General features: G+C 43.2%; 1 protein-coding gene across 3 annotated transcripts in view; it reads left to right on the forward strand.

Moving 5' to 3' along the window:
* Positions 1 to 22,358, forward strand: part of r (carbamoyl-phosphate synthetase 2, aspartate transcarbamylase, and dihydroorotase rudimentary) — a 187,027-nt gene that overhangs the window by 83,292 nt on the left and 81,377 nt on the right. For all 3 annotated transcript variants that reach the window (XM_070541176.1, XM_070541178.1, XM_070541177.1), the window contains 6 exons: positions 4,128 to 4,377; positions 8,419 to 8,517; positions 12,749 to 12,850; positions 13,931 to 14,053; positions 15,609 to 15,791; positions 18,707 to 18,925. In XM_070541176.1, the coding sequence (XP_070397277.1) occupies positions 4,128 to 4,377; positions 8,419 to 8,517; positions 12,749 to 12,850; positions 13,931 to 14,053; positions 15,609 to 15,791; positions 18,707 to 18,925 (976 nt within the window). The remainder of the gene's footprint in view (positions 1 to 4,127; positions 4,378 to 8,418; positions 8,518 to 12,748; positions 12,851 to 13,930; positions 14,054 to 15,608; positions 15,792 to 18,706; positions 18,926 to 22,358) is intronic.

The following is a 22,358-nucleotide window of genomic DNA, read 5'->3' on the forward strand; positions in this document are numbered from 1 at the left end:
TGTTTGTTTACAGTATTTACTTGATAATAACATGTGCCTCTTTTTTTTTTCTTTTTCTCTTCGATTTTTAGAAAAAATCACCTGTGCAGTGTCGTCGGACACAACCAAAATCGTCTCCGCAACTGCATAACCAAAGTGTCTACCGACCAGGAAAACTGGGAATTCTCAGGGATATTGAGTAGTCTGGAAAAACTCAGGGAAAACTCAGGGAATTTGTGCTTCTCAGAGAAAATTAGCTGTAATTTTATTGAAAGGGTCGAAAGTTGCGGTAATGCTGGCTCGAGTAACAGACAGTAATTGTAATGAATCATCTTTGACGCCCTGTCGGCTGGAGGAGTTGCCAGTGTACAGTCAACGACCAACTTTCCGGATGCCCAATAATTTGGACGGCTTTGTGGCACCACCACATACCCATAGAGTCAATGTATCAGAAAGTCTGAAATTTCGGTCGCAAGAATCCTTCGCCGTCCGTTTTCTGAACTTTTTCCGTGACCGTATGTCCGAAACGGCATTTATCAAAGCCACCACCGCTGTCGTTTTGATCAGCTTGCCACCTCAATTCGGCACTCTCGCATGCAAATCCGCTGGCAGCTGTAGCCACCACTGTGGCAACACCAGGCCTAGCTGCTTTGACGTTCACTATCAAGCGTGTTGCCGTTGGGTGCCTTGTTTTTAATTGAAAGAATTCGCTGCTGTCAGCAATGGCATGGACTCCGCCTTTGTGGTCCTCGCGATTGGCTTAGAAGCTTCGAAAGCATTATGCATTGCATAATGCTGGTTCCCGAAAGTCAGCTTCGCCTCTGTACAGAAACGTTACTTGGTGAAGCATATGCAAAAGTATTGCAGTGAAGCATAACAAGCATGAGAAGGAGCTATCGCCACGAGACAGTACGTATTCCTTAATTTTACACGCATGCACCTGGTATCTCCTGTCACAGTACGAGCACCGATATGCCGAATATGTGTACCGACAGGCCTTCAGAGCATTTTCAAATGTGCCTGTGGCTGTTGGAGCCCCTTAAGGGCAGTAAATGACATTCATCTATTTTTTCCAACTGGCCAATTTTTCGGGCGTTTACGTGGCCCTTAAGGAGTTCAAAAAATCGTAGGTGGACTGTGCAACTGACCAAGAAGATGCTTCATATTGTCTGTGGAACGAACGAGTGGTGGAAGGAAGACAAGAAGAGAAAGGACCTACGCATTGAGGAATGAATGGGAAAGGCACCAAGCTGCCGCCATTTTGAAGAGGCTTGAGCTCAAAAAACTAAGTGTTGGCTGATGCCGAGATGCAGGTGTCCCTCTTCCCAACCAAAATAACTCTTCAAAGCAGTGAAACACAACCTTGAGGCGTCGTTCGTGGGCTGGGAGCCTGTCAGGACTGTTGTGGTTGACCTACGAACTGTTGAGAGAGAATCTCAATTGTGACAAAGTTCGGGCCTCTTACTACTGAGCTTGCTATCAGTTGATAGAAAGAGCTCACATTCAAAATATTTGCTTCTGTATGCATCTCCTTTTTATTTATATTTGAGAATGTCTGGCTCGATTTGCAATTTTTTGCGAAAACATTATATTTGCTGTGCATCTTACTAACCCCTCCCTTCTATTCTCTTGTCAAATAACGTAAACATTACTCCTTAGTATTCAAATTGGATTAAGTCATATTTAAAAAAAAAAATTTTCATGTGCTTTCTAGAGAGTGACGGCATTGGGCGATATAGTTTCAGGCTGTCTTGACATGAAACCTAGTTCTGCATCACTCAGGGAATTTTGCAAAGACACTCAGGGAAAACCTGGAAAACTCTGGAAATTTGGAAATGTTAACTTGGTAGACACACTGCATAACACATATGTACTGCGGTGACACTGACTTTAGCAAACTGATCATCTTTGTGCAACACTTTTTCTTGCTAAAAAATCTGGTGCACATTAGATTTCTACTTTGTTTAGAGACTTTAATGCCATTTCTATGTTGGTGTACTACTTTAGACACACAGAAAGTGGGCGTGTGTTTGATTAGGAGGCATTTTAGAATTGGACAAATACTGCGAAATGAATAAATAGTGCGTTTTGCCATATTTTTCTACATCTCATTCAATTCAACTTACCAGATGATTCTTTTAATTTATTTGGTCCCGTCAGAGTTGATTTAACCTAAGTTGACTGTATATACAAACTATTTCACAATCCTCTTCGATATATCTGGAATTGACTGTATTAAAGATATTGCATGACTATGGACCGATGTGCACTTCAACAACATGCAACAACATGCATGTTATCTTATTTCAGTAATACGATCCAACCATTTTTTTCTTTTTCCCCTCCCTTTCCTTTCTGAGAATATCAAGCAATAGGGCAAGTTTTGCTTTTGTGATGCACTTGATCTAGGAACAAGATGTCCTGCTTTTCTGGTGTTTAGGAATAATATAAACAGTATACATAACCATGGCCCTTAGAATCACTTCGCTTTGCATGTTGTACAGAAGACACCTGTGTCTCCGAGGCCATGTAGAGCCACTGCACTAGCAATGGGTAGGTGGAGTGTTACAAAGTTCCAAAGCACTTGGTTAAAGGTGAAGGCTTGTGCATTACTTGTACATTATACATTACTTGGACATGTACAGCCTTTGTCAAAAATGCACAGGCTACTCTACGCCTCTGCCATATGTGTTGCTAAGCCGTGTGGTGCAGCTCTCGTGTTGCTCCTGATTCTCCGTACTTCTGCATGAGGTGTCTTTATTTTTTTTTTTTGTTCCCAAGCGGTGTTTGTATTTACAGCATATTATAGGAACTCCTTTAACCCTTTCAAGTGCTAACTGATTCTGTTGATTTAAATCTTTCACCAACAGCATTTCCTGCATTTTCAGAATCGTAAAAGGCATACAGCTGCAAAAAAAGATTGTCTACATTCAGTTCTTTCGTGTGTTTTGTAATCTTTAGAGAATGTGGACTCCATGCACAAACTCGTACAGGAACATCAGATATGAGAACATAAACTACTTCATGTCTAGCAGGCTTGAAAAGCACCTATCCAGTAACTTGAAAATTGTGCCTGGTGTAACGAATTGTGAAAAAGCAATGAAAGACATGAACCCACTGCATACGACATACTCACTTTAAGTAAAAATACCTAACCATCTATGTTCTCACTCATTTTACTAAAACATTTTCCACTTGTTATTCACTCTAGCAGCACAATTTTAACGATAAGTGTATTAGAATGTACTGTAAAACCTCGATATAACGAACCTCAATTTAAATAAATTACTCATGTAACAAACTATTTTCATTTCCCAATCTTAGTTGCATTGAAAACCGTGTATTTATCATTTTTTTTTCTTCAATTTAACAAAGCAACTTCATGACATAGTTTTGATTTAACGAAGTTTTCAGCCATTTCAATCTTGCACTTAGAGCCTGTATGGCTAGTAAATCTAGCCATAAACTATGTCGTCCGAGGCAAAACTTATATCAGTGTCCTTGTGCTTGAAAAGTTTGAGCGGCAAAACTGCTTCTCAAATGGCCTCGGGACCAATATCCACATCTTTTTACTACATTTTTAATTTGTAGGAACCAGCTACGGGCATCAGCTACAGGCACTAAGTGCAGTCAGCTATGCCGTCCAAAATTTACGGCACTGCGCAACGCAACACGTGCAAATCTTGGACGCTGTGAGCCATGTCGATGCATTGCTCTAGGTGCAATCTGCACCACATGTGCTGACACTCATAAATGCGCTAATATGGCCCAACCTTCTTGCGATTTGTTTATAAATGCTTACTAAGAAGATATCCACCCAGAATACTCTGGAACTTTGAAGTTGTTTTTAATGCTGAAACTTTAAAACCTCGAATTGATGAAATTTGCTATTTAACGAAATATTTTGCTGGAAGTGCAACTTCGTTATAATGAGGTTCAACTATATGTCACACATATTAAATATTACCTTCATCAGTGCCTTTGCTGTTGATGCACAACCTTGGCATTACACACACCAAGCTATAGCTCCCAGCCACACCTACATTTGTTTTGCATTGTCTTCGTTTTGTGTTCTAAGCATTCGCAATAGCCGACAAGACTCGTATTTCCCTACTCCTCACTCGTGCCATCTTTCGTTTCTCATCCAGCACAGAGCTTGTAGTCCGCAAGACCCGCCAGGAACTAGGTGTGGTGCCCCGAGTAAAGCAGGTGGACACAGTTGCAGCCGAGTGGCCTGCCGCCACCAACTACCTTTACCTGACATACAACGCTGGAGGGGACGACCTGCAGTTTGAGCCACGGAGTGCAATCATGGTGCTGGGCTCCGGTGTCTACCGCATCGGTAGCTCTGTCGAGTTCGACTGGTGCGCCGTCAGTTGTGTCCAGGAGCTCCGCAAGGTCAGCCTCCTTTGATAGCGGTAGTGCATGGAGCTTCGTGAACAGTTTGACAGTACTATGCCTGCGGACAGTTTACGGTGGCTATGACGGGAAAGCTACAGGAGCGAAGCTTCTGCACATGTATTACTGCGCCAAGTAGTGTGCCATCGTTTGACAGCGCTTTTGGTTGCTCGGCAGAGACGCTGAATTTACGCAGCCTCTTCGTGTGATGGTTTCGCATTTGCCATGACGCGGAAGGGAAAATCGTAAAATAGGTGAACTTTTATATTCAGTGGTGTGTTTTGCCTTGTTTGGCTGTTGCTAATAAGGTGTTTGTTTTCTCTTCCCCAGCTTAAACTAACGTGGATGAAAATGCAGGACTCTTTTCAGAAGCACTCTCATTTGTGCACGCTTTGCGTCCGTAGCTTTCCCTTCATAGCCACAGAAAGTTCTCCGCGAGTATAGTCATCAAGATTTTCGTTAAAGCATACATCAAAACAAACAGAAGCTGTCAATCTGATGTAGAAAATCATGGCTCGGATACACTGGGACAAACAAAAGATGCTTAAGCATGCATCTTTCATTTTTTGCAGTGACGACTGCTAAGGGTACAAAATTTCTTGGCATCTGTAGCAGACACCATCACACTGTTTATCCTCACTGTGCTTCAGTAGCAGAAGTCTCCTGAAAAGATGCTATTTTCCCAAATCTTATTTTTTCATCCACCTCTCAATCTTGGGTCTGCTATGTGAGGAATGTTATGAGATGATCAACCTGCCTACCTTCAGACCAGCCATTGCCATTTTGGGAGGCCCTCAACTTGGGACTCAAGGGGTGATTCTCTACGATTCTTTCACTGTCTATGTCCCTGTACTAAGACTTTCTGATGCAGTATGCAGCATGAATATCTTCAAGCATCCCAGTCAGTTGAAGTTAGGAAACTAAAATCAAGCTTAACAGTGTTTGTTGTTGTAATTACCATTATGCACAGCCAAATGTGGACAGCTTCATGCTGTACAATAGCTGTACGGTATTTACCCGAAAATAGCACACAGTTTCTTTTCCGTGAAAATAGGTCCAAAAATTGCCTCGCATTACAGTCGAATACAAAACCGAAACAACGTTCTTGACATCGGCAACAGCCTACCGTCAGAGCTGTCAGATGCAGCACCATCACCATCACAATTGGATATTGTGCATGATTTTGTGAAGGTTGCTGTCGGTTCATTTTGTGCATGACTGCAATATTTAGCAGTATATTTTGCCACTAACTTTAGGAGATACCGTATCTACTCGCATAATGATCACACTTCTTTGTAAAAAAAAATTGCTGCAAATTCAGGGGTGCAATCATTACGAGGGTTAAATTTCCCGCAATAAGAACATTTTTTTTTTCTTTTCGTCCCACATTTGCTGTGGGATGACAGCAGTTTAACAAGCAGGCGGCTGCTGCTGTAACAGTGCGGAACACCAAGACAAAAATGGCAGCCGAGGAGCACCAAACGCGATTTTTTTTTCTTGTCGTGAGTACATTACATGCATTGAAACAGTTTCTTCCATATCAGTAATGAACAATACCATTAATATCGGCAAGTCTGTGGCAATAGCGTAGCCATGTCCACTTTGAGGGGACAGAAACAGAGATGGGTGTGCTTAGCTGCCAGTGAAATAGAAACACATGGCGGGTATGCTGCAGAAACTGCAGCATTTGTCTTCACTGCTATCCCAATACGGCACGTTTCTGCTAAGGGTGGGTGAATGTCTTAGTTGTGTTACAAGTGTTGGCGTATGACTAGGGTACACATCTAACGTATCAGTGTAATTATGGCTACTATCGTTGCCGCTCGCGATTTGTTGCGTGCCCACAAGTGCAGACAAGAAGAAACGAAAGGCACCTGTTTTGTTGTTGTTGTTGACCACAACCAATGAATAATGAAGCCAAGGCAAGTTTGGTTGTAGCTTTTTTTTTTTTTTTTCATGGGGGTGTTGAAAGTAATGAAAGGAATAAAATGGGGCATCATGCTTAAGAATGCTTGGTGTGTGCAGGCCGCTTGGTATGTCTTGAAGAGTCATTCGCGAAGCATTTGACATCATTGACAGATGGTAAGCGCGATCATCATTAGCTAGACTTGGCACGCAACATATCGCAGTGGCAAGTTCAGGGTGTGATCATTACATAGGAAAGAAGAAAAAAATCGAATTTTGATGACAAAATTCAGGGGTGCGATCATTATGCAAGTAAATACGGTAGTGTCGTTATCGCAAGATTTCGTACCATTATCGGATGAATCTGCGTAATCGACCCAAGCGTTGCTCACGCTGTGCCAAGCTCACCATCTGCACACAGGACCAGGGACACTGTTGGACGCAAATGTCAACAAGTCCAATGCGAAATCTCTCAAAAGTGATCCAGTAGAATCCCAGTGATATGATTGCACCTGATATAAATTTCGAGATAATATGAATTTTTCCAAAGGGCTGACTGAAATCCAGTAGCGTACAGTGTGCTAAATTTCCAGTGCTGTGAACCGCTTTTCAAGCCGCAAGAAATGATATGGACAGCCTAATAAGCTCATAATTTCCGGTGGAGCCAGCAATGAGGTCCTGGTGCACTGGTAGTGCCAGACATCGGCTGTTGTCATGCCGGCAGAGTGGTTGCACCGATTTTTCATTCATTCATTCAAAAAACTTTATTAGCGTCCTGAAGCCCGGTCTTGCACCAGTTACATTCCTGTTGCCAGGGCAACCAACATCACTGAGCCTTATCCCCGACCGCTCCAACTCCACCAGAAAGAAAAGAAAAAGCTTTTGCTTTTGTGCAGTATCATGCAACTTGTCGGCCATTCCTCACCTTGTAAACTTATCTAGAGCCAGCAATCACAAGTGACCCAGTCTTGCCGCATCAGAAAGATCAGCGGCATTCGTTTCCATGATTAGCCTTGTCTTTGTATTCCACGCCTTTTGTCATCTTCGGTGGCCAATATAACTTGAAAATTTTCTTCCCTTGAACCCCTCAGATCGCACAACATGAAGTAGCTTTGCCACCACAAAGAAAAGTCACATCCTGCACAAATCATGTCCTTATCACCATCAAGCAGCAGCTAGAATGTAGCAACCACCGAAAATCAAGATAACAAGACAGATCTCTAAATGTCTGCCTGGGAACGGGCGAAGCATGCAGCTCGCCGCTCCCAAAATGTGCGCCAGTAGTTCAAATTTGCGTCAACCAATAAGAGCACTCCCTGCTTGCCGTGTGACTGTGGTAAATATTCACGGTGCTAGTTTTCCTTGTTCACACTTGCTTTCATTTCTTTTATTTCTTTTCTTTGTTGCTTTTATTTTATTTCTGCATTGAGAAATACAGTGCTGCGGCTGTCTGAATCTCTGGTCTGTCATGCTTGCAGCAATGCCAAGATGGCAGTGCTGTCAACGAAAAGCTGTGCTCGCTTGTTCAGCGGTACGGTAACACCTCCCGAAGCCCGATTTCCTTCCCGACTTTGAAGACAGCACCCTAAGATAGGGCAATTTTCTCAAATTCTGCTGCGTATCGCTTCAAAATATTTTGCCATGAGGTAAAAGAAAGGTCCTAGGATTGCGGGAAAAAATAAATAGCATTTTGAAGAAGTTTGACATTGACATTGTTGGCATTGCCGTGTCCCACCTTAATTTTTCGGGTTTTCTTTTTTTATCTTTTTGGTGATACAGATTTTTTCCACCATACCAAAACATTTGTATCATCGAAATTCTACTTTAGTAGTATCTCCAAAGTGATCTCTGTAGAATACTGTCCCTGTGTGTTATGTATCTGTAGCCAGTGAAGTGCAAGTGGCGACGACAACACGCCACTTTTATTGCGAAAGCCTACTGAAAAAAAATTCCATGTCTGAAGGTAAATTCTGCACTTCTTGTTCTTTCTGATTGCGAACATGGGAGGCATCCTATATTTCTATTTTATGAATTAGCGGCATGTTAAATTCAGGTGCACTTATATTTTCTTACCTTAAGCCCTTACTTTAGTTAGGTTGCAAGTGTTTCAAACTGTCTTTCTGGTCTTGTTTGCAGCTTGGCAAGGCAACCATCATGGTTAACTGCAACCCTGAAACGGTCAGCACAGACTATGACATGTGCGACCGCCTATACTTTGATGAAATCAGCTTTGAGGTAAGTTGCAATTTTGACAGCTAGTTTTCGCCGGCTGTGGTTGCACCTCTAGGATGTCACTTGCCTCAAACTAGCATTGGCTGTGTCGTGGTGGCTGAGTTGCTGTGGCCTAGTGGTGGTGGAGTTAATTGGATGAGGCGGGCTGTAGTTAAAAGCAGCGAAAAGCATGTCTGTGCAGTTGAAGATGTGTGCCAGCACACTGGCCGTTTCGTAGAAGTTTCTTCAGAGGTCTTTATCTTTTGGCCAGTTGTGAGCACTGATTATTTGCATTAGATGAGAAATTGTTTCATTCAGATCTTCTCCCATTGTGATGTGATGTCCAAGATGTTTGATAGTTAATCAGTGTGGCTCTGTCCAGAGCACATTCAAGCACGAGCTTGTGCTTAGTGTGTAATTGGGCACCCACTGTCAGATTACAGCTGGAAAGAAGAAAAATAGTGCATATATATTTTACGATATTTTACAAAGCAAGTGAATGGCTGAACGCTTCTGGAAAGCTATTTCCTTTATTAAAGAACATGTTTATTATTATATGCTTGGAGGCACATATTTGTTGCAGTTAAGACATTTAGGTAGCGTTTGTTGCTGAATTCCTTAGAGAACAGAGCCATGGTGTTGGAGCCCTCTCTCGGCCACAACTGGGAGAGGGGCCAACGAGTGAAGATCTAAACCTTCAGACACCCCAAAAGTCGCAACGGCACGTGCCAGCAGGCTTGGAAATCTACTTACACGCACAACTTCTTTAACGACTATGTTACCAAGGCTTGCTACAATGGAGCCAAGTTCTAATTTTGCATTTTCATACATGGCCTGTTTTCACAAACTCTGCAACAGGCCTGAATGTTTATTGAAATTTGACAAAGCATTTATTTTACCATTACAAATGCCGTATCTAGAGCTGATAATTCTGCGACAGCTATGTTTGCATTCAAGGTTTTTAAATCTAATTGTTAGCATTCATCATTGAATAGCAACATGCGCCCTTTGCATTGAGGCCTTTGCATGAGTGGCGAGTCTAAACATGGACCATCAACCACTGACCATAAAAACAGGCAAAAGAGCCAAAGAAAGCCATCCCCATTAAGATATAGCATTTATGTTATTTAGGTAAATAGCCCAACGGGTACTTAAAGTGTGCAGTTAAATTGGGTGCCAGGCCATAAAGGAGTAATTATAAATGAAATTGCGGAAAGAGAAAAAGGAACAGAGCATTGGCATGGGTGTGTGACCAACTGTGCCAGCAATTCCATGGGATGGGCCGTGACTGTGTCCTGTTTTGGACTACGATAACTTTCTCTCTTTTGCTACTCTACCTGCCACTTCTCCTTATTTTTGTTACCCCCTGCACCCTTGCAAAATGTATGGAGCATACCAGTGCATGAGCCCCTACACTGGGCATTGCATACTACATGCACTATGCAACAGCAGCATAAGGTGGTGGGACAAGATGCTGCAAGCTAGATCAGAACTTCTGTACCTGAAGGTCACATTAATTGTGCTTTGGAGCTCAATGGGGCATTGAACAGTGCCTTGTTTCAGAACTGTCTGGCTTATGTTAATGGAACTTGGTGGGAACAAGGTGTGCATTGTTGTAGACACCATAGGAAAATTCCAAAGTGGTCACTGAACCCTTTAGCACTTTCCTGCCTGCAGGAAAAGCAGCAGTTCTTGGGTAGTCTAACAAATACTTTTGTTGCTGGCTGTCACAGAGCATGCTTGGTACTAAAGTGTGTATAGCATAAATCGAAGAGTAAAAAACATTCTTTCTCATGGTGCTAGTCCCAAAACACTTGTTTATTAAAAAGAATTTGAAAAGAAGTACCTAAACATTAACCTTATAAGAAAGTGTTTATAAAAACATCATTGTTGCATTCACGAAGAAAGAATTTTAAATATCAAAGTATAATTTTCAGGGTGCAATATTTCAGCGAAATATAAGCTTTCTGTTTAAATAATGTCTTGATATATCAGAAAACATTAGCCCCAGTGACTAAGCCTATCACAATGCTGAAGTCGACTCCCGACCATCTTTTTGTGCAATACTCGACTCTCTGCGCGGCCACTGGCAAATGATACCAACCGAATGTTGTTAACACTCTGCAGATGAGAACTTCAAGGAAAGGAGGTGCAAGTTTATGCGGCCTTATTGGAAGCACGGTTAAACGACACTTTCGTAAGGGGGATGGTCAGAGAGAAAGAGTATGGAGGTTGGGGACGGTGGAGCTGTGACAAAGCAGGACAAGGCAGGGCCGCCACAGGGGGGCTTGGGTGCATATATTGCTGGGCCTTGGTGGATGCAGGGAGTCCGCTGAGGTTCTGGGGGCGTAGTACTTGAAAGTGTCTTTTTAAAATTCAGAAGCATTAATTTGAGAGCATAATGGCTATGGTGTTGCTATGCAATAAACCCGAGGGTGCTGGATCAAATCCCGACCATGGCAGCTGCATATCAATTGGTGTGAAGTGGAAAAACTCCCGTGTACCGTGCATTGGGTGCACATTTAAAATCCCCATGTGGTCGAAATTAATCAGGAGTCCCCCACTACGGTGTGCCTCGTAATCATACTGTGGTTTCGCCATGTAAAATTTCACAATGTAACTTAATTTGAGTGGGTTAAAGGACAAGCACAACGAAATTTTGGATTGCGTAAAAAAAGCCTAGCTTTGGATGGCGTAGATAGTTCATGAAAAATTTTGTGTTTGAAGTACGAGTGGATGCATCACAAAAAGCCACCGAAAACGAACATTTCTTACACCGAAGCTGAAGAAATGCTGCCATTATCACTCGACGAAGTGATGCATGACCCGGAACACTTCAAACAAGCGCTGTTCCTTGGTATGGCCTCCAAGATCAGGCAAAAATGGGCTAGGGTTTACGTCACATGGGCTAACGGCAGTCTTAAAAAAGTTTACATCCTTTGGGGCTTCTGTTGTCCAACAACAGTAACCGTCATCTGCCTTGCTCGCGTTTCCTTTCTTGAAAATTCTGCACTGGTTACTTTCCTGTCGATAATGCTACGTCATGCTGATAACGTGCATCTGGTTTGTGACCTGGAAGGACCAAGCACGCAACGTTGTGGGACAAGATAAGCCCCAATGGGTGCAAACTCTTGAGTGTGCTAACAATGCACATTGTCTGCTGAGGTGCTCTTTGGTGGCTCTTAATAAGAAAATTAGAAAATTACCAGTCCTGCAACTTTGCCAAGATTGCTTCAATAGTATAGGCCAGGGGTTCCCAAAGTTTCAGGCTTTGAGGAAGCCCACCAGCCTTACCAGAGTGCCACGAAAAACTCTCCCACACCCCTACTTTATTTTTATTTTTTCTTGCTAGTGTGCTTCTCGACAGCCTCACAACGTTTGTTGCAATGGATCAACAATGGACTGACTTAAAAATGAGAGCTAAAGAACTGCACAGATGACAAAATCACTTAAACAAGGTAGTTTTCCAGCCAATGAGTGATGGAGTTGGATTCATTTTGGCCGCTTTCGAAATCCTAAAGTACTGTTCACAGAACCCAGTTTGGGAATGCCTGGTACAGACTAACAGATTAGACAAAGTGAAATTTTGAAAAGGACAAAGTGGGCTAAGTCCTCTTCTAGCCTGGCTGCATGCTGTCAACGTAGCCGAGCGCATACGCAGCCCCTTCATCCTATGTTGGACGTAATCTGGGGCGGGTGCCAAGAATGGGCAAGCCAAGATGGCCGTGGCTTCGTGTGCGCTGTCTTCCTGTGCCTTTAGCACTGGAGCCTGCGTAATCTCTAGTTTCAGTGATGCGTTGAAACAAGAGGCAGATGAAGTGTTCGCTCCCCTTTGCCTGCGCTCTTCACGATAGCTTTGTTCGTCCCACTACGGGGGACACTCTCTGTCACAGCAGCGGAGTGGATGCGAAAGTATCTCAGGCTTTACTTCGTACCGTCACTATGAAGATATCGTCAACACAGCACGAAAGCATATCTTTCGTTGCCAACTCTAGAATTCAGCGAAACTTTTTTTTCTCGTTGAAGTTAGTTTTATCCGACTGCCCTGGTCACTCTGAAACTTTTACAGCTCCTTCTGTGACAGAAAAATTCATTGGCAACTGTACTTATTTGCATAAAATGTCGAATTTCAACATAACAAAACTTCGAGATAACAAAGTAAAATGCCTGTTGATTTCCTTACATCAAGGTTTACGTGTAGTTTAAATTTCATCTGCTTTTGAGTTTGAATTTCACTTTTCACTTCCATTTGCAGACTGTGATGGACATTTACTGCCTGGAGCAACCCGAGGGCATTATTCTGAGCATGGGCGGCCAGCTGCCCAACAACATCGCCATGGATCTGTACAGGCAAAAGGTGAGCGGCAGAGCTTGACCTGCACCACCATCAAAGAGAAGTTGCCTTGAATTGCTTCATTCTTTTTTTTTTTTTTCAAGTCAGTAAGGAAAAGGGAAAAGAGCAACAAAGTTACTTTCTACATTCAAATCTACTGACAGTGTTAAAAAAATATGCCTCACTGCACCAGTGATGTTAAGCTTGTAACTTCAGTGCTTTTCACAGTGCTCATTTTCAAGAGAAACAAACAGAAGGGGCTAGTTCATACAGCTAAATTTCTAAATCAAGATATATTACGAATGCAAGGATAAAAATTGAAACAGGTTTAGTGGTGAAGGAAACGGCAGATTTTTGCAGCATGTAGCCGACAGGCAACAGCTAACAGAACTTTAATGCTCACAACTTTTTAAGGCTGTTATAAAGTCCAAACTAGCCAGCTGGCAACTGTGGTTTTTCTCTTGGTATGCTGTGTGTGCATTCAATGTATACATCTGTACATCTGTATTATTCAGCAAGCATGACCAAGTAAAAACTAAACAAGCAGCAAGAGTGTAGTTTGCAGCCGCTGCCTGAACCATGCAGTGCTGTATGTACAAGCTGAGTGATCACACTCGCTATGCTTTCCTCTGCTTTTGTGGGCATTAACGTGCCCGTGCTTGTGGCCTGCTGAAGTGAGTCGCCGTCAGGTTTGTGTAGCTCTGTTTGTCACTGTATAACACACAGAAAAACGGCCGCCTGCTCGAGCTTTGTCATGACTTGTTGGCGAGATAGTTGGTTTTGGATCGAAGTGAATGTTGAACATACGGACGGTAAGAAGAGGGGACACACATGGTGTGTGTCGCCTTGACCTGTCCTTTTTCATACATGCTGTTAAATGTTCACCATACCCAAGATGTTGTGAGGTGTGTTCTCTGTGAACCACTGTACAACCTCTCCTTACGTAACTGTGAGACATTGCAGCTTTTAGTCTGTGAAAATATTGAGAAATTCCTTCTTCCTTGCCCTCCCTTTTTTTACTTGCAAGTGGGACTGAAAGTTTCACTAAATCAGCTTTATGTCAGAGCACATTCCATTCTTCTTTTTTTCCTTCTTTAATTTTAGGCACGCATCCTGGGCACGTCTCCGGAGTCGATTGACTGTGCCGAAAATCGTTTCAAGTTCTCTCGCATGCTGGATTCCATTGGCATCTCCCAGCCACAGTGGAAGGAGCTCACCAACTTAGAGGTGGGACAAGGGAGCCTGCTTTGATTCCATCCTTTCTTTTTTTCTTCCTTTCTTTCTTTCGTGCACCAGTGAAAGATTTGTTTGTAGTCCTTGCATCCACCAAGATTAAAGAATTGTGCACACGAGGGATCTCAGTGAGTATACCAAGATAACAATGTTATGCCTTGTTCAAATGGTGCAGCCACATGGAACTCCCTCTGAAGATGGAACATGTTCTTGAAAAAAAGCATGCAACCTTGCTGCTTGTGAATGAATTTAAGCGAGGCCTGCTGCAAATGTAATCCCTCCCGTCCTTTGCTGGATAACTCGCCTTCTGTGATTGCCTTTCTAGGGTAGCCTATCTGCTAGCACATGTATTCACTCAAAAAGAACAGAGGGATAAGTTAAAATGGCATAAAGAAAGACTCAAATGATGTTGAAATTTTGGACATGTCTTCGAAGAGCTACCTACCAGAGTAGTTGTAAAAAATTGAAGCTGCTAGTTGTGTGCCAATCGGTGCCTTCACTGCTTGATTTTATGATGCACAGGAGCATAGAGACAATCTGTCAATTTGTGTTAAATAAGCCTTAAAGTGCTTGTGTAGCAGCCCATTTTCAACTAAAGTGCCTTATGTCATTGACACTAAGTCTTGAGAAAAACAAAATTGTGTCTGAGAAAAATGTCGTCTTGAGGAACATGAGGCTTGAACTGCATAATATGAACAGGGTACTATTTATTTATTTATTTATTTATTTATTTATTTATAAATGTCCTTACAGGTCTCGTATGAGGCATTGGGTAAGGGTTTGTTTGTTAGTTTTTTAGCATAAAAACTGACCAGAAAATTGCGTGAACAAGGAACTTCGGCATTTTGCTGCACTTCTGAGCACACGCAGTGGTCACAGACGTGTGCGCCTCCACCTTCCTCTGCTGTTAGCTTTTGTTTCCTAAAGGTAGATTTGGTGAGACAGTGTCTATTGCAGCATTATAGGACCCATACAGCGATGCACTCAAGGCAAAAGGAGATGACCACTCATAGAGTGAGTTGGGGACAGTTGTCAAAAACATGCATTGACATTTCACAATCTGTACAGATTCGTTGTTATGAACCTGTTCACATCCTGAAACATCAGCATGTTGTGGAACTGTACACATCGTAAAATACCAGTGTGTTGTGAATTTGTAAAGGTGTTAAAAACATCAGTGTATGCTTCTGACAGTGTCAGGGACCAGTTCTGTTAATGATTCTTTTACTTGACCAGATAATGTTTCTTGCAGCCTTTCATTACTATAATAGAGTGACTATACATCATGCGATAAAGCACACTAGGGATGACAAACGGAGAGGAAAGACCTCAAAGCAACGATAGGCAACTTTTTGTGTTTCTAGACTCCAAAGCGAAAATTCCAAAAATTCTTATAGGAAAAGTTCCATAAATCAGTGCTTTTTGATAACATTTGGCAGCCATAGCAAAGTGGGACAGGGCTTCTGTAAAAGGGCATATAGCAAGGTGCGTGACTTTGTTCTTGCACTGTTCGTTTCTCGATCTCTGCCTCCCTCCATTCTGGGCACAGAACATCAAGTCATTCTGCGAGGAGGTTGGCTACCCGTGCCTGGTGCGCCCTAGCTATGTGCTGAGTGGAGCAGCCATGAATGTGGCCTACTCCCATCGCGACCTCGAGGGTTATCTCAATGAAGCCAGTGCTGTCTCCAAGGAGCACCCTGTGGTTATCTCCAAGTTCATCTGTGAAGCAAAGGTGAGCTGTTAATGTGGGGGGAAAAAAACTGTCCTGTGAAGCCTCGTGATTTTGTGAAGCAGTGACGGTGAATACTGTACCTACTCTGTTCTAAGCTGATCCCAGAAATTCAGAAGGTCAAAAAAAGGCGATTTTTCTCGAATTCAAGCCAATTAAGATAGGGAAGGACAACAGCCGCAAACGACAAATGACACTTATTAGTAGTCAGCACCAGCCGCACACTTGCCTCAGCTCACTGTAAGCACTATCCCTAATATTTTAACCAAGTGTGGTTCAAATATTGCTCCATCATGGTGAGCTATAGTGCTGCACGGCTCTGGCAGTTTGCAGTAATCGGTACACTACTGTCTTGTGGTAGCGGCACATTATTTTTTCCAGTTGCCACAGCTCATACCATATATAAAAGCACTTTACTGATGAAACTAGCTTGGTTTCACATGAAATAGTCCTGTATCTGCTGTTTGAGCAACTCCGCTGCCTGCGACAGCACGCATTTCTCCACATTGTCCAAAGAGTGGGGCAGCTGAGGCCACAAACTTCCACACTCGCACAGAAGCACCAGACTAGTGCGAGTGCACCAATCACCTCGGAGGATGTGAGCAAAGGGTCGTCGTTGCTTTTCTTATTGTGCCCGCATTCACTTGTGTTCAATTTCCCACGATCAAGCTTTCCTGTAGTCACGATGCCATGATCCACACTCACAAACTTCCAAGAAGTCGGACTTCACTGCACCGACATCCGACTTCTTCTCACGGCGCTCGACTCGATTATGATTTCGTGCGTCGCAGTGAAAGGCAATTTCTGCCACTTCGCACTAACCAAAATGGAAACACTCCAGGAGAAGGTCCACAAGGCACAGACACAGTTGAGCGAGAAAAGCAGCAAGGCAACTTGCATGACGGGAGCACTAGAGGCTTTGATTGGCTGTCAGGCTAGCTATCATTGATATGTCAAGTCAATGGTCCAGTAACACTTTTTCACTGAACGGCCTGTTGTTGCTTGGTGTTAAGGAAGAGGTCAATCGCTATAATTTTTATACTGGAAACAAACAAGTATGTGGGCTTCATTCTTTCAGGTGCTTTGCACACATCAAAGTCTGCCAAGTCCGCCCGTCGAATACGATGCAAATAGTGTCGTGTTAACACGGCACCTAGTCCGCCCTCTGACATAGCCCTGAAAACCCTGAAAGCCATACTTTAAATCACGTGAAAACTGTTTATCCAGACACCATCGATTGAGCAAGCACTAGATTCTGCGATGTGGGTGCTGACAGGCTGTACAGCTGTACAAAGTGCCTAAGTTGTGTGGTAGTGCATATTAAATTTCTGTTTATTTTGACCTGGCTAGCAGACTACCTCTACCTGTCCCTAAAAATAAGCAAGTCAAAGCTTCATTATCACCATCAATAACTGGGCAATTTTGCTTTTCTGTTTCCTGTTTTTCCCATGTACATGCCAGCTGCATCGCATGTGTTGTCACATTTTCTCCACTGCCAGTGTATTGTACGTGTTCGAATCCCAACTACGTGAGAAATCTCGATCATGTGCACGGGTAAGCTAAATTGAGGAATTCCCACTAGCATTCTGTCCTCGCCAACCTGTGCCTTATTCTGCAACATCAAATGCCCGTAAATTCACGTCCATTTGACCCTATGCCAGTGGCTACTCGTCTCATTTGCTGTCAAGCAATAAACTCAGATTGGGGGTGGCATTGCAAAAGAGTGCACCCTCACTCTCCACTAACCTATGCCCCTTGCAACTGAGAGGTTGCCTTTCCCACAAAGCTTAGACGTCCAGTGGCTAAGTGTGCTCTTTTGCCAGCAGGACGAAGTTATTGCATAATAAAGCACAAAACCAGACACATATTGATAGAATCAAGTGCCATGAACCGTGTTTTCTCCCATACAGCCAGCAAGATATTCAATTTGTTTGAATATTCGTGTCCAACCGAATATTCGAAAATTTTCATATACCTAGTTTTTTTAATGAAATACAAATATTAAAAATATAATACTCGATAATATTGAAAATTTTTGAATAATCACACAGCCCTAATAATGAGCCAATTTGTGCACTTGCTTTAGTGACGGTTATTAAGTCTGTGAACATAGTTCAGAGCTTTGTTGAACTCAGAGGTGCATGATTAGCAGGCTAGGGAATCTGACCTTTTTGCAGCGAACTACTACACCAAACAATCCCACATCAGTGATCACTTTAAGTGGTCCTGCTACATAGAAAATAAACTTGACATGCTTGTATCATGCAGTATTGACCTTCTTTTTCTGTTTCTTTTTCTTCTTTTTTGGTAATTGGAAGATCTGCTTAATTTGAAGATTTTTCACAGCCCAGCATTTTTACTGTATTTCAATAAGTTGCCCCCTAGTGTTTTTCAGGTCAAGACTATGTACAAGTTGAAAAAAAATCTCTATGATGCCTTAATCTCTGATCTTGTTAGAGGTTAAGAGGTTGGTTGTTAGAGGCGTTAGAGGTTTTAGTTTGTGTTGTGCTGCCTACATTGTGCTACCGTGACCTCCTGTTAGTGCTCTTCAAAAATTGTTTACTTACGTCTGAATTGATTTTGTACTCCATGCTATCTTTTCGTCAGTGTGAATTGTATGCTTTGTTGGGATCTGCGGCAATGCTTGCAAACAGCTATTACATATTTGTGCAATATGTGAAGACAATTTTTTTTTTATTGCTATGTTGTGTTTGCGATTTGCCTGCTGATTGACACATTTTGCCCTTTAAGCCCTCTGTGGCTTTGGTAGGCCTGTACGTTATAGCTGCTACTTGTTTGGCAATGAAGAATTAATAATTTTAGAACTTCATTGAGAGCTGTGCCACTTTGAAAAGGGGTTCACAAAATCATTTGCCATCTGACGTGAGTCTGACACGAGTCACGAAAACTGCACACAGGAAATCGACGTGGACGCTGTGGCCAAGGACGGTGTTCTGGTGGCCATGGCGGTCTCTGAGCATGTCGAGAATGCCGGTGTGCATTCTGGAGACGCTACACTCGTGACTCCACCTCAGGATCTGAACTCTGAGACCCTTGCCAAGATCCGCACTATTTGCCAGGCCATTGGTGAGGCACTCATCGTCAGCGGACCATACAACATGCAGCTCATTGCGAAGGTGAGTTGGGTCCTTCTGGTGACATCATTTAGATTACATGTCAATGGCTTCCATGGCCGAGGCACGATATGTTTCATGCGTAGGCATGAAACAAAGCTTGTCAAGGAACGATACAGCGTGTGAAATTTTGGTTCCTGTTATGCGTTGGTTCTACTGACAAGATGACAGTGCTACGAGGGTGTTTTAGTAATGGAGCAATGGAGCAAGTCCAGAAAATCAAGTGTCTGAAAAAAATGTTGGCTGTCTTGCCCAAAGGGCAGAGCATTGACAGCAATATAAGGTTTAGCTGTGTGCTTGGAACTCCTTGGGTGGTGCTCTGTGCGACATTTTGGTGCAGTGCAGCACGCAAGGCAACTCCTGCTGAGCAGAAGGAACAACCACGCGGAAGCTACCGGGCAATCTCACAATGCTGGCGGATGAGCGCCGCCAGTGGCGTGGCAGATGTTACACGTCGACGGTGCACAAGACAAGACTGGCCTTTGGCGTTAGTGCCCAGTGAAATATTAGATAACCTTAGCTTGACATTTACTGCCCATTCCACTCAGAATGGTGCGTACGCAGGGCAGCTACGCCCCTGCGCCCCTACGCCCCTGCGTACACAGGGGCGTACGCAGGGCGCAGGGCTGCGTACGCAGGGCAGGGTGCCTGCAGTGAAAGGCAAAATGCTGCCCTGGCTTCGCCACCGAGGTTATTGAGTGTAGCATTGATTGTGTGACGACTTTGCTTTGTCGTTTTGGCTGCCAAATGCACCTTGCGTCTCTAGAGAGCATCCACGCACAAGCTGCCCATGCTTTGTTGAGTAGAACAGCATCACAGCGAGGGCTGCGGTGCTGGTGGCGTGGATCTGTCTCGAGCTTCCATATAGACCGTTTTTTCGTGGGCGCCGCCATATTGTGAGCGCAGTGGCGCCGCCTATGAGCAGCGCCATACTGGCTTGGGCGAAAGCGGTCTTTTGTATGGCAGGTATACGCTCGGCGGTAGGTTCTGGCGTTTGTTTGCGCGACCGTGCGGTCTGTTTAGTATGACGTGCGTCTTCTACATGGTAAATGATTCTGTGAGGCGTGCTGAAGTGGTTCAAGGCGTCATGGCCAGAATTTCTGCTGTCGTTGAGGTGGACGGAACACGCAGCGCGAAGTGTGCGCGCGTATTTGAGCCTACAATTACCATCGGAGATCACTTGTGTATTTCTGAATGTTCCAATCACTAATGTGATATTATTGCAGTATTATCATCTATTCCTAAGCTGCGGTTTAGGAGCCATGAAACATACACGACGATCGTAACAGCGTGGGTACCGTTCTGCTACGATAGGAGCTGAGCTGTTATACTTTGACAAGCGTTCAAACTGTTCACTGCAGGTTACATTGCGTGACTACTTGGTTGAATAGATGAGGTTTCCACCCATGAATAAAATAGTTTTGGCTAGTAATAGCAGCATACCTTACAGTCTGAATTAAGCTTGTCCAGCAAAGCGACCGTTTACGAACTTCGCAAGCATCCTAAGCAGTATAGTAGGTGCTGGATTACAGATATCTTTGTTCTATAAAGCGCATGGTCCAAGCATAGGGCATCAGCGGTTATATATTTATAAACGTTGTGCGGCATTAGCCCGTTTTCTTTTGCTTTTTAGAGAAAGAGGATAACCGAATTTTTTTTTTTTTGGTTGTGTTCGTTCAGTTCTCTACGACGCACTCACACGTATTACGGAAATATTGTGCTCAAAAATAGCATTCTTCTTTTGTGAACCCTTTCATATATTTCAAAACTAATGATAAGTACGCGTACCAACGATCCTTGGTTCACCACAGATGTCAACAGGGCACTAAATAGGAAAAAAAGAGCATTTAGTAAAGCGGTTCGATCAAAAGAAGCTACAGACTGGGAAAACTATAAAAACATTTCCAAAATAGCTGAAAAACTAATTTCTGAAGCCAAGAACAAATATTTTAATTTTACGCTTCCTAGTTTGATGAAAACCAACCCTAAGAAATTCTGGAACATTGTTAATCCTAAAACCGGTAGTACGGTTCCTGTTCTTTTGGACGCCCACGGCAGCACTCTGCCTATCGAACAGTGCGCAGTACAATTCAATAGCCACTTCTCACAAGTTTTTACGAACGAATCGCCCATTTACAATCCACTGTTGCTTCCTGAGGCCGATATACAGATTCCATTTTCACCCATTCACATATCTGCGCTTGGCGTGGCTCGTGCAATTGAATGCCTACCTCACCACACTAGCCCAGGACCCGATGGTATCAACGCGAAACTCTTAAAGATTACCTGCCAACACACAGCTTTCCTGCTATCTCTCATTTTCCAACAGTCACTCTATACGACATGTGTGCCTGAAGATTGGAGATCCGCTTATGTAATGCCGGTATTTAAATCTGGTGACAGATCCGTTCCTAATAATTACAGGCCAATTTCACTAACATCGATATGTTGCAAGGTACTCGAACACATATTATACACTAACATTATGACTCATATTAACCAGAACAACTTGCTTCATAACAACCAACATGGCTTCCGCAAACATTTATCGTGTCAGACGCAGTTATTTGAGTTAATAACGGACCTTCATCAAGTAATCGACTCTTCCTTCTACATTGACTCCATCTTTATTGATTTCTCTAAAGCCTTTGACCGCGTGCCTCATAACCGCCTGATGATAAAGATACGCAACCTGCAGCTGGGCCAACGTACTACGCAGTAGATCAACGCATTTCTAACAAACCGCTTTCAGTCAGTTAAGTTAGGAAGCTTCTTATCAAGACGTACAGGTGTTGCTTCAGGAGTACCCCAGGGTTCGGTGCTGGGTCCACTGCTTTTCTTAATATATATTAATGACATCACGTCGAACAAAACATCAACAATACGGCTATTTGCAGACGACTGCGTAATTTACCGAGCAATATCAAGCCCTTGCGACATCATTGCTCTCCAGACTGACCTTGATGAACTAACTAATTGGTGCGCCAGGTGGCAAATGGTTGTTAACGCAGACAAAACTAAACATGTCAAGTTTACTTCCGCTGCTAACACAAGTCCTAATGCCTACACTGTTAATAATACTATCATAGAAACTGCAGCGTCAGTAAAATACCTCGGCGTAAATCTTACCTCTAATTTATCCTGGAGCACTCATATAGAACTGATCACTACCAAAGCCTTAAAAAAACTTGGTCTTCTTAAACACCGACTTCACCAAGCCAACCAGGATACAAAACTTCACGCATTCAACATGCTAATCAGGCCTGTGATAGAATATGCCTCAGTGATCTGGAACCCTCATTATACCTATCTTATTAACATGTTAGAATCTATACAAAACAAGGCTGCACGATTCATCCTTTCCCGTTATTCTCGGTATCAAAGTGTAACATCACTGAAAATATCGCTCCATCTCCCGCCTCTGGTCATGCGCAGA

The sequence above is a fragment of the Dermacentor albipictus genome, chromosome 6, assembly GCF_038994185.2.
Source record: "Dermacentor albipictus isolate Rhodes 1998 colony chromosome 6, USDA_Dalb.pri_finalv2, whole genome shotgun sequence".
In the NCBI taxonomy this organism is placed as follows: domain Eukaryota; kingdom Metazoa; phylum Arthropoda; class Arachnida; order Ixodida; family Ixodidae; genus Dermacentor; species Dermacentor albipictus.